At 59.2% G+C, this 12,233-nt stretch overlaps 1 protein-coding gene across 2 annotated transcripts in view; it reads right to left on the reverse strand.

Annotated features, from left to right (window-relative positions):
* Window positions 1–12,233, reverse strand: part of PRKG1 (protein kinase cGMP-dependent 1) — a 287,512-nt gene that overhangs the window by 13,668 nt on the left and 261,611 nt on the right. For both annotated transcript variants that reach the window (XM_054174681.1, XM_054174680.1), the window contains exons 10-12: window positions 11,984–12,080; window positions 5,114–5,253; window positions 899–988 (exon numbers count right to left, since the gene is read on the reverse strand). In XM_054174681.1, coding sequence (XP_054030656.1) covers window positions 899–988; window positions 5,114–5,253; window positions 11,984–12,080 — 327 coding nt within the window. The remainder of the gene's footprint in view (window positions 1–898; window positions 989–5,113; window positions 5,254–11,983; window positions 12,081–12,233) is intronic.

Consider the following 12,233-nt stretch of genomic DNA (forward strand, 5'->3'; position numbering starts at 1 on the left):
GCTCTCCCCACCCTCAGCACCAACCATTTCTCCTTTCTTTCCAGCCTAAACATCTCTCCTCTCCAGACTGGATACCCTGGATGGCCACAAGGCATCCCAGTGACCCACCCTGCAGGCTCATTCTCTGCCACCACACATGGTGCCCACTCTGTCCCCCCTTACCACAGCCTCATGCTTGCCCATCAGGTGCCTGAGCCTCCAGCCAGGCTCCAGTCCTGGCAAATGGCAGCGTGGGCACAGCCAGGAGTGCTGTGGTGGCAGAAAGTTGTTCATTAACACTCTCATAGATTAAAGATTAGGAAGAAATTCTTCACTGTGAGGGTAGGGAGATGCTGCACAGGCTGCCCAGGGAGGCTGTGGCTGCCTTCTGCCTGGAGGTGTTGCAGGCCAGGCTGGATGAGGCCCTGAGCAGCCTGGGGCTGGTGGGAGGTGTCCCTGTCCATGGCAGGGGGCTGGAGCTGGATGGTCCTTGAGGTCCCTTCCAACCTAATCCCTCCTGTGCCTGTAAATGAGTTACAGAACACAAACCCAGCCCCTGCTGGCTGTGTAGGGGCTCCCTCTAGAGATGAAGACAAGGGGAAAGGGCAGTCCAAGGCTTGTCCTAGATGCAACCTGTCCCATGCCTGCCTTCTGTATCTTCTCAAAGAGGCTCTGGACAAGTCTCCACTGGCACCAAGCTTGGTGCACATTGGATACCACCTGAGCCAGGCCTTAATTTGGATCTGCTTCACCTCTAACCACCTGCTCAGGAACAAACAGAGCTCCTCACCCTTCAGGGAGAAGCTCCATCAAACATTTCCTGCCCAGATCTTGCCCAGGAAGGCTCAAGACCTTTGGTCACCTGGATGCACCTTAGCAAAGATCCCCCCTTGTAGACTGAAAGCTGCTTCCAACTCACCTGTCCCTGAGAATTGTCCAGAGCTCTCCACCCAGACAGGCTTCCATCAGCATGTACAGGTACTTGCTGTCCTTGAAGGTCCTGTAGAGCCTGTTGGTGCCAAATGAGAGAGTCAGAGCTAAATCCACAGCAGCAGGGGAGGCACCAGCTGCCCTCACTCCCCATGGGCTGTGTGGCCTTGCTCCCAGCAGGCAGCACACAGCCCAGGGGCAGAGGCCACCGCTGCTCCCTCTGTGTGAGCCCCTAAACTGACCAGCCTGGCAGGGTTTGCAGAGGATCCACTGGCATGCAGGGCTCCACAAGTGCTCTCCCCTCTTCCTCCCAGAAACCAGATATGGAGGAAAGACTGCCCAAAGGGGCAGGTGGGCCAGGCTTCAGGGCCTCCCCCACAGATGTCATCCCCACCCATGTAGCAAACCCACAGACTCCTCTCATGGCTTGGTTGGAAGGGACCATCTAGTCTCAACTCCCTGACCTGCTCATGACCAGGCTGCTCAAGGCCCCTCCCTGCCTGGCTTTGAACACTTCCAGGCTTGGAGCCTGCACAGCTTCTCTGGGCAGCCTGCTCCAGTGCCTCAGCACCCTCCTGGGGAACAATTTCTCCCTAATGTCCAATGTAAACCCAGCTTCTGACAGCGTGAAGCCATCATCACTCCTGTGCCAAAAGGCCCTCCCAGCTCTCCTGTAGCGCCCTTCAGCACTGGAAGGCTGCTCTGAGGTCTCCCCTCAGCCATGCCCTGTGTCCCATGTCAGCCAGGAACCAACTGTGGGAATGACAAAGGGGAATTCAGCTGCTTGACTGCCCCTGAATGTGGAACTGCTTTGGTTCTTCTGGCTGCACAGCACCACAGACTTTGGAAAAGACCTCTGAAGCTCACCCAGTGCAGCCCCCTGCAGCCAGCAGGGACAGCCCCAGCCAGAGCCCCAACCAGCCTGAGCTGCACTGCTGCCAGCCATGGGGCAGCTCCCAGCTCTCTGGGCAGCCTGGGCCAGGCTCTCCCCACCCTCAGTGTATCCAAGTAGCTCTTCTCAGCTAGTGCCAGGTAAGGCACAGAACATCCTCACAGAGCAGCAGTGGTGGCTTGAGGGGTGTGGATGTGGCCAGCAGGTTGAGGGAGGTTCTCCCCTTTTACTCTGCCCTGGTCAGGCCACAGCTGGAGTCCTGGTTCCAGCTCTGGGCTCCCCAGTTCCAGAGGCAGGGAAGTGCTGGAGAGAGTCCAGGGCAGGCTGCAAAGCTGCTGAGGGGCCTGGAGCAGCTCTGGGAGCAGGCAAAGGCTGAGAGCCCTGGGGCTGAGAGCCTGCAGGAGAGCAGCCCCAGAGGGCAGCTGAGCAATGCTCAGCAAGAGCTAAAGGAGCTGTGGGGGGCAAGAGGCTGGGGCCAGGCTCTGCTGAGTGGTGCCCAGGGCCAGGCCAAGGGGCACAGAGTGGCAGGCAGGAGGTTGGATGTGAGCAGGAGGAGAAAGTTGTTTGGTGTGAGGCTGCTGGAGGCCTGGAGCAGGCTGCCCAGAGAGGTTGTGGAGTCTCCTGGGGTGGAGAGCTTCCAACCCCCCCTGGGCACTGTGCTGCTGGGCAAGCTGCTGGGGGTGCCCTGCTGGAGCAGGGGCTGGGGGATGCCCAGAGGTCCCTTCCAGCCCTCACTGGGGGCTGGGGCTCTGTGGGTTTCTGTGGTGTCAGTGGCTCCATGCAGAGATCTTTGGCATGGCTTGCCAGGGGGGGCTATTTATGGCAGTGATGTCAACTTGTCTCTCCACTTGGCTGGCCCCACACTTTGCCCTTCTTTCCCATCCCACCTCCAGATGCAGAAGATAAATCTGGAGGCTGGAGGAGGCTCCAGGCCAGATTTAGCTCCAGCCTAGGTAACACTGAGGTGTTTGGTGTCAGCACTGCAGGGTGCAGGGAGCTGGGGTGGGTCAGGTGCCAGGCTGCAGCAGTTGTCCCCATGCACCAGAGGCCAGGGCTGGGCTGTGGGGGAATCCCAGGATCAGACTGGGAAGGGAACTCCTCCTCAGGCCTGAGGGGTGGCCCTGTTGGCCACAGCTCCTCTGCTCATTCACCACAGGGGTTTGGTTTCCCCCCAGGGCTAGGGTGTCATGCTGGAGCCATTTTTGGGAGTGGGGCTGATCTCCTCCAGGTTCAGGCATGTCTCTGAGGGTGGGATGAAGGTCAGGATGAAAGGCTGTCCTGGGAGATCCCTCCAGCTCACTGCAATGCCTTGCTCTGCTGGATGTCCCCAACAGCCACTGCTCTTCTCCTGACCTAAGCCATACAAAGACCCAGCTCTGCTTCCTGCTGACAGACCAGGGAGTGCCAGCATGGCCAGGGTAGGGAAGCATCTCTGGAGATCATAAGGCTGTTAACTAAGAAACTGAAGCCACCAACTCTGCCAGAGGTCAAAAAAGTCATCTTGTGGTCTGAGGAGTCTCTGAGCACCAGCACAGGGATGTTGGTTTCGACTACAGCTGCCTGGCCCTCACAGGGCCCCAGCGTGGAAGGGACCTCTGGGCATCCCCCAGCCCCAGCCCCTGCTCCAGCAGGGCACCCCCAGCAGCTTGCCCAGCAGCACAGTGCCCAGGGGGGGTTGGAAGCTCTCCACCCCAGGAGACTCCACAACCTCTCTGGGCAGCCTGCTCCAGGCCTCCAGCAGCCTCACACCAAAGCTTCTCCTCATCTCCAGATACTCAGAATCCCTGAACAGGTACAGGACTTCATGACAGTGCCTGAAGGGCTCCAGGAGAGCTGGGGAGGGACTGTGGACAAGGGCTGGGAGTGCCAGGCCCAGGGACAATGGCTTTGAGCTGGGAGAGGAGAGATTGAGAGTGGAGAGGGGGAAGAAATTGTTGAGAGTGAGGGTGGGGAGAGCCTGGCAGAGGCTGCCCAGGGAGGCTGTGGCTGCCTCCTGCCTGGAGGTGTTGGAGGCCAGGCTGGATGAGGCCCTGAGCAGCCTGGGCTGGTGGGAGGTGTCCCTGCCCATGGCAGGAGCTTGGAGCTGGGTAGTCCTGAAGGTCCCTTCCAACCCAACCCAGTCTGTGACTCCATGGGGAGTGTGATCTCACACAGGTCTGTAGAATAGAATAGAATAGAATAGAATAGAATAGAATAGAATAGAATAGAATAGAATAAACCAGGTTGGAAAAGACCTTTGAGATCATCAAGTCCAAGCTATCCTCCAGCACCATCTAATCAACTCAACCATGGCACCAAGTGCTTCATCCAGGCTCTTCCTAAACACCTCCAGTGGTGGTGACTCCACCACCTCCCTGGGCAGCCCATCCCAATGGCCAATCTCTCTGTCTGGGAAGAACTTCTTAACATCCAGCCTAAACCTCCCCTGGCACAGCTTGAGACTGTGTCCTCTTGTTCTGGTGCTGCTTGCCTGGGAGAAGAGACCAACCCCCACCCGGCTACAACCTCCCTGCAGGGAGTTGGAGAGAGCAAGAAAGTCTCCCCTGAGCCTCCTCTTCTGCAGGCTAAACAACCCCAGCTCCCTCAGCCTCTCCTCCCAGGGCTGTGCTCAAGGCCTCTCCCCAGCCTTGTTGCTCTTCTCTGGACACCTTCAAGTCTCTCAATGTCCTTCGTAAACTGAGGGGCCCAGAACTGGACACAGGACTCAAGGTGTGGCCTAACCAGTGCAGAGTCCAGGGGCACAATGACCTCCCTGCTCCTGCTGGCCACACTGTTCCTGATGCAGGCCAGGATGCCCTTGGCCTTCCTGGCCCCCCGGGCACACTGCTGGCTCCTGTTCCACTCACTACAGACCATGCCGCTCATCTTCAGGCCTTTGGGCGGCAGCTGCGGCTCCCGGCTGGGCTGCGGGGGGTGGGGGTGGGGCGGGGGCGCGGGGGGCGGGGCGGGGCGTGGCGGGGGCGGTGCGCGGGAGCGGAGCCGGGGGGGTTGCGGGGGGCGGAGCCGGGGGCGTTGCGGGGGGCGGAGCCGGGGGCGTTGCGGGGGGCGGAGCCGGGGGCGTTGCGGGGGGCGTTGCAGGGGGCGGAGCCGGGGGCGTTGCGGGGGGCGGAGCCGGGGGGTTGCGGAGGGTGTTGCGGGGGGTGTTGCGGGGGGCGTTGCGGGGGGCGGAGCCGGGGGCGTTGCGGGGGGAGGAGCCGGGGGCGTTGCGGGGGGAGGAGCCGGGGGCGTTGCGGGGGGCGGAGCCGGGCCGGGCGGGGGGCGGGGCCAGGCGGTGTGGGCGGCGCGCTGGGGCGCGGCGGCGCCGGCTGGTACCTGACGATGAAGTCGGAGTGAGCGCTCTGCATGATCTGCTTCTCGGAGCGGATGTGCTCCTGCTGCCGCGTGTCCACGATGTGCCTCTTCTTCAGGATCTTCATGGCGAACGTCTTGGACTCCTCACTCTTCAGCTGCACCTGCACGCAGCACCAAGCACACAGCGTTCAGCAGCGGGGCACAGCCCCTCCACGAGTCCAGCTGCACAGGGAGCAGCCCCACCACCTACCCTGCAATTGTGCAGTCACGGGATGGGTTGGGTGGGAAGGGACCTTCCAAGAGCATCCAGCTCCAAGCCCCTGCCATGGGCAGGGACACCTCCCACCAGCACAGGCTGCTCAGGGCCTCATCCAGCCTGGCCTGCAACACCTCCAGGCAGGAGGCAGCCACAGCCTCCCTGGGCAGCCTGTGCCAGGCTCTCCCCACCCTCACTGCCAACAATTTCCTCCTCCTCTCCACTCTCAATCTCTCCTCTCCCAGCTCAAAGCCATTGTCCCTGGGCCTGGCACTCCCAGCCCTTTGTCCAGAGTCCCTCCCCAGCTCTCCTGGAGCCCTTCAGGTCCTGCAAGGCTGCTCTAAGGTCTGCCTGGAGCCTTCTCTTCTCCAGGCTGCACAGCCCCAACTCTCCCAGCCTGGCCCCACAGGGGAGCTTCTGCAGCCTCTGCTCATCTTGGTGGCCTCCTCTGGAGCCTCTCCAGCAGCTCCAGGTCCTTCTTGTGCTGGGGGCCCCAGAGCTGGAGGCAGTGCTGCAGGTGGGCTCTGAGCAGAGCAGAGCAGAGGGGCAGAATCCCCTCCCGGTGCTGCTGGTTACTTCTCCAACATGCCAGATTGGACCTTCTTTTTCCTGTCAAGCTGGGGATCTCCAGGTCATTTCTGTTACTCTTCCAAACTGTGATTTTTTTTAATACCAAACTCATGCTATAGTTAATAAAAACAAATCCCAAGCCCATCTCTAAGCCAAACCCTTGTATGTAAAAAGGAAAGACAATTATGAGCACTGCTAAGATGAGAACAGGCTTCTGAGGACACCCTGTCCTGCCCTCCTGAGGAGGAAAGCAGCAGTGGGAGCCACAGAAGCCACAGGGATTTTGCCTCTCAGCTCAGAGCTGGGGGTAGTGTATGCTGGGCAGGAGGCTCAGCCACAGAGACCCACCACAAAAATCTCCCAAATGCTTCAGGAAAGGTGAAAATCACAGAATCTCACAACACATCCAGTGGGCAGAGCCCTCCAAACTCATCCAGTCCAGCCCTTGGCCCAGCACTGCAGGGTCAGCGCCAAACCATGCCCCTAAGCTCCACTGCACACCCCTACCCCCCCCTCGCTCCAAGCTCTCTTGTTTGCATGGGCAGCAGCTTGCAGCAGACCCCCCCCCTGCTGCACAGCCCAGCAGAGGAGCCCTGACTGCCCTGGCAGCAGCACCTCCTGCTTCAGGAGCCCCAGAGGCTGCCTGAGTGCAGAGCTGGGGCAGCCTTGGCTTTCAGGCACTCTGCTGCAAGGAGCAGCCCAGTCAGGAAGAGGAATTGCCCAGAGTCACCACCAGCCTCAGCCCCCTCCGCCTGGTTTCTGCAAGTCAGAAGAATTTCTGGTCCCTTCCCTCCCCTTTTTGCCACTTCCCTCCTGGCATTGCCCATCCCCAGTCAAACACCAGGGTAACTGGCAACTCCAGGGCTGAGTTGCTGGTTTTCACCCAGCTGGAATTCAGGTGGCAATGAACATGGGCTTCCACCTCTACTTCCCCAGCACAGCCCAGCCAGGCACCTGGTGGAGCAGGGCCAGAGGAGGCCACAGCAAATCCAAATGCTTCTAGGATTCCCTGATTCTCACTGTTGGCTTGTCTACTTGATAGGCTGCTGGAAAGGTCATCTTCTCCTCCTGTTTTTGACAGGCTCTGGTACCATAATCCTTCTTCTTTATCTCCTTTCTACCTCTTCCTAGCCCTCTACTCATCTATCAAGCAGAGAACAAAATGGTTTTCATTTTCCAGATGTGCAGCCTGATGTTCTTTGTCATCCTGCCCTACTGATGGGTGGAAAGCTACACACAAGCCAGCAATGTACACTCACAGCCCAGAAGGCCAGAGGAAATTCTGCCCCTCTGCTGTGCTCTGCTGGGTCCCCCCCTGCAGCTCTGGAGCCCTCAGCACAGCCCAGCCAGGGACCTGGTGGAGTAGGGTCAGAGGAAGCCACAGCAGTGCTGGCAGGGCTGGAAGCCCTCTGCTGGGAGGCCAGGCTGGGAGAGTTGGGCTCCACACCACCACTCTGGGATCCTCAGAGGGCCAGGCCAGCCCCTGCCACCCTGCACTTACCCTGAGCTGCAGCCAGGCTGGGAGGTGGTGGCTGGGGGGGAATCACGGATGAAAAGCTGGCCAGGAGCTGACACCATGCACTGCCAGCCCAGCCCCAGCCTGGCCTGGGCTCAGCCCCAGCAGTGTGGGCAGCAGGGGCAGGAGGGGATTCTGCCCCTCTGCTGGGCTCTGCTCAGACCCCCAAGCAGTGCTGGGGCAGCTCTGGAGCCCTCAGCACAGCACAGCCAGGGAGCTGCTGGAGCAGGGCCAGAGGAGGCCACAGCAGTGCTGGCAGGGCTGGAAGCCCTCTGCTGGGAGGCCAGGCTGGGAGAGTTGGCCTTGGGCAGCCTGCAGAGGAGAAGGCTCCAGGCAGACCTCAGAGCTACATTTCAGTATCTGAAGGGATATTGAACCAGGGAAGCTGTTATCCTGGGCAAGCTGCTGTGAGTGGGTGATGCCCAGAGGTCCCTTCTGACCTCTGCCATGCTTGGATTCTCTTTGCCAGTCTCCTGCTGAGCTGCCTATTTGGGCATGGCAATGCCTCCCTGATGACAAAGATCCTCCTGCAAAGCTGCATGGCAGTTCAAGCTGCATGGCAGCTCTGCAGGTTGCTCCATGCCTGCAACTTGGCCCCAGAGGAATCTGAGCTACCATGAAAGGGGAGGGTGTTGGTATCAAGCTCAATAACAACCAGCTTCAGCACAGATCTCAGGTGGGAAGGCTTTTCCTCACTGGCTATGTCTGTGGACCTTTATTTGCCTCTTTCTTCACAGCTAGCTGCAGCCTAACCCACCAAAAATAGCAGCAGCTGTTGCTGAGAGCAGCACTTGCAAGCTGAGCTCCTCTGATCCCAACAGCTGACCTGCTGCATCAACACAGCCCTGGCTTCTCCCCTCAGCAGGCTGCTTGGAGTGCTAAATATACTCCTGTCCTTCCAGGATGGAATGGACACCCCTGGCAGGGTGTTCTCTGCCTTACAACTTGTTTCCTTCCCAGCATCTCATGCAGTCACAGAATTGTTTGGCTTGGAAGAGCCAAATCATCACCCAGCCCCACCATGGCCACCCAACCATGGCCCCAGTGCCATGGCCACAGCTTGCTGCAACACCTCCAGCCATGGGGACTCCACCACCTCCCTGGGCAGCCTCTGCCAGGCCCTGACCACTCTGGCACCAAAGAAATTGTTCCTCAGCTCCAACCTAAGCCTCCCCTGGCACAACTTCAGGCCAGTTCCTTTCCTTCTCTCACCTGAGACTAGGGAGCAGAGCCCAGCCCCCAGCTGGCTGCAGCCTCCTCTCAGCAGCTGCAGAGAGCAAGGAGGTCTCCCTCAGCCTCCTCTGCTCCACACTCCACACCCCCAGCTCCCTCAGCTGCTCCTCCCCAGCCCTCTGCTCCAGACCCTTCCCCAGCTCTCTTGCCCTTCTCTGGCCCTGCTCCAGCCCTCAAGCTCCTTCTGGCAGGGAGGGCCCAGAGCTGAAGGCAGCCCTCAAGCTGTGGCCTCCCCAGTGCCCAGCCCAGGGCACAAGCCCTGCCCTGCTCCTGCTGCCCACACCATGGCAGGGGATTGGAACTGCTCCCTTCCAACCCAAACCACTCTGTGATTGTATCACAGTCTGAGTGCCATGGGACAAGGAAATCAACTCCAAATTGACCCTCTGTGAGTCCTCCAAAGTCCACAAAGGAAGTGCAGGGTCCTCTGGAGCACCTCAGCTATTGAACACCTGCAGCTGCTTCATCACAGCTTCAGCTGGGCTGGAAGCCCTCTCAACATTGCTTTGGGTCCTTGAGCTGAAGATTGAAATTCAGTGCTGAACAAGATGCACAGCTACAGGGTTTTGTGAGCAAAAGGGGAAATGTGTGGAAAGCTGAGTGCTCCTGGAAAGCCCAGAGGTAAACATGATTGCTCAGGAATGTCCTGAAGGAGCAGGCAGGACTGGAAACTGCTTCATGCATAAAATCACCCCCCTCAAAGGCAAACAGCAGCAGGAGGCTTCCACAGCTGAAATATGCAGCAGCCAAAAGGAAAACCTCACTGCTGTGGTGTCCTCAAGGTGTCAGATGGACCTCAGGCCTCCAGCTCCACAGCTGCCCCTGCCCTGCTCCTGAGCCTGGCTTTGTCCACAACACAGCTGATTGTTTTCTCTCTTACTGCTGCCTGCAGCCATGGCTGAAGCCCCTGGGTTGACAATTCACATCCTGGCCCATGCTGGCATCTCATCTTTTCAAAGCCTGACAACATCCTCTCCACTAGCAGGGCAGCCCCAGGGAGATGTTTCCACAGCTTCACAGACTGCACTGGGCTGGAAGGGAGCCTCAGAGGGCATCTTGGCCACCCCCCTGCAGGCAGCAGGGCCAGGTCCAGCCAGAGCAGGCTGCCCAGGGACACAGCCAGGCTGAGCTTCAATGGCTCCAGGCATGGAGCCTCCAGCACCTCCCTGGGCAGCCTGTGCCAGTGTCTCCCCAGCCTCCCTGTGCAGAGCTTCCTCCTGATGGCCAACCTGGCTCTGCCCTGCTCCTCTTCCAAACCATTGCCCCTGGTCCCATCCCCACAGCCCCTCCTGAACAGTCCCTCCCCAGCCTGCCTGGGGCTGCCCTGCAGGTATTGAGCTGCAGCTTCCCTCAGCAAAGGCTGTGTTGAGGCTCACTGAATCATGGGCTTGGCAATTCTTCCAGGGATGGAGCCTCCAAGGCTCCACAACCTCTCTGGGCAGCCTGCTCCAGGCCTCCAGCAGCCTCACACCAAACAACTTTCTCCTCCTGCTCACATCCAGCCTCCTGCCTGCCACTCTCTGCCCCTTGGCCTGGCCCTGGGCACCACTCAGCAGAGCCTGGCTCCAGCCTCTTGCCCCCCACAGCTCCTTTAGCTCTTGCTGAGCATTGCTCAGCTGCCCTCTGGGGCTGCTCTCCTGCAGGCTCTCAGCCCCAGGGCTCTCAGCCTTTGCTCCTCCCAGAGCTGCTCCAGGCCCTTCAGCATCCTCATAGAGGATCATTGTAGAGGCCTTTAGCTCCTAGTGAAGCCAAACAGACTTCAAGGAGCTTTGTCCAGTAATGGCTTAATGAAGCACTTTCACTAATGGCCTGGATTATGAATTCAGAAGATGGCTTTTAACTTTGCCCCTATTAAAATCAGGACAGACAGGGCAGGGAGCACTTTGGAGAAGCACTGTGCAGAAGCACTGTGCAGGGAACTCCAACTCATCTTTACAAATAGAAATGGAGTGGCCTCCATTTAGCAGTGGCAGAGTGCTTTCCCCACTGGTTCAGGCTGACCTAAGCAGAGGAAGATCCACACTGGACTAATGTGCCTGGTTTGGCCATTGCTCCAAAGAGGAGCTGGAGAGTGAGGAACAAGACCCATCCTGGGCCTAGGAAGCATGACTTGGATGTATAGGTCACCAGAAGCTCCTCAGGTTCATGTGAGAATGGGCTTCAAATCCATGCACCCCAGCCTGGAGGGCTGAATGCCTTCTGTACCTCCTGCAGCCATGGAACAGCTTGGGTTGGAAGGGACCTTCAAAGGCCATCGACTCCAAGATCATCAATAAAGATGATCAATAAAGATGTTGAAGAGCCTGGGGCCCAGCACTGATCCCTGGGGCACACCACTGGTGCCTGGCTGCCAGCTGGCTGTGGCACCATTCACCACCACTCCCTGGGCTCAGCCTGTTCAAGGTGTGATTTATCTCAGGTGGCCACAGAGCCGAAGGACTCCGCCTGCTCCATCACTCTGGGCACAGCCAGGAGCAGACAGCAGACAGTGAGCAGTTTTACATCTTCACTGAGGAGAAATTTCCCCCAGAATTTTAGCTTCCTTGCTGTTCCCACCATGAAATGACAGAGGAAGAAATGCAGCCCCTGGACCCATCAGCAGCCACTGCCACCGCCACGGAGGTGCAGGGGCAGCATGGAATGGTTGGAGTTGGGAAGGACCTTTAAAGGTCATGTAGTGCAACTCCCCTGCACTCAGCAGGCTGCTCAGAGCCCTGTCCAGTCTCAGCTAGAACGTGATGTGATGCCCAGCTCTCTGGGCAGCCTGGGCCAGGCTCTCAGGCTCTCAAGCTCTGGAGGCTCTTTAGCTCAGCTACCCACTGGTACAGGAGTCACAGCCCCCTGCAGCCATCCCCAAGCAGAGCAGGCTGCTCCCAGCCCCAACCAACCTGAGCTGCACTGCTGCCAGCCATGGGGCAGCTCCCAGCTCTCTGGGCAGCCTGGGCCAGGCTCTCCCCACCCTCAGCACCAACCATTTCTCCTTCTCTCCACTCTCAAGCTCCCTCTTGCAGCCCAAACCATCCCCCCTTGGCCTGGCCCAAGAGGCCCTGCTCAGAAGTCTGTCCCCAGCTTTCTGCTGGGCCCTTGGAGCCCTGCAAGGCCAGCAGGAGGTCTGCCTGGAGCCTCTTCCTCTGCAGGCTGCCCAAGCCCCAACTCTCCTAGTTTTAGCGTCTGGGAAACGCCACTCAGCTTTCTCCATCCCTCGGGAACCAGGCAAGCCCACCCCCAGCACTTCCATCCAGCTCTTTGGGTGGAAGGGCAGCGAGCAAGGCCCTCACTCCAGCCACACCTGAGAGCAGAAGAGAGGGTCACCTACCAGCTCCACTCGCCCGAAGCCTCCGACGCCCAGGGTGTCGATGATGTTGAAGTCCGCCAGCTTCAGGTTGGCGAAGAAGGCAGCCTCGGCCTCGTACCTGGGGGGGCAAGCAGAGACCTCTCAGAGCTGCCAGCAGCAGCAGTGCACAGAGCCCTCCCCCAGCGGCCTGTGCCTGGCACAGCCTTTACCTGCTCAATGTCCATCTCAGCCCTCACTCCCTGCCTTTAGCCACTCATCCTTTGGCTGCTCC

Source organism: Dryobates pubescens, chromosome 30 (genome assembly GCF_014839835.1).
Source record: "Dryobates pubescens isolate bDryPub1 chromosome 30, bDryPub1.pri, whole genome shotgun sequence".
NCBI classification, from domain to species: Eukaryota; Metazoa; Chordata; class Aves; order Piciformes; family Picidae; genus Dryobates; species Dryobates pubescens.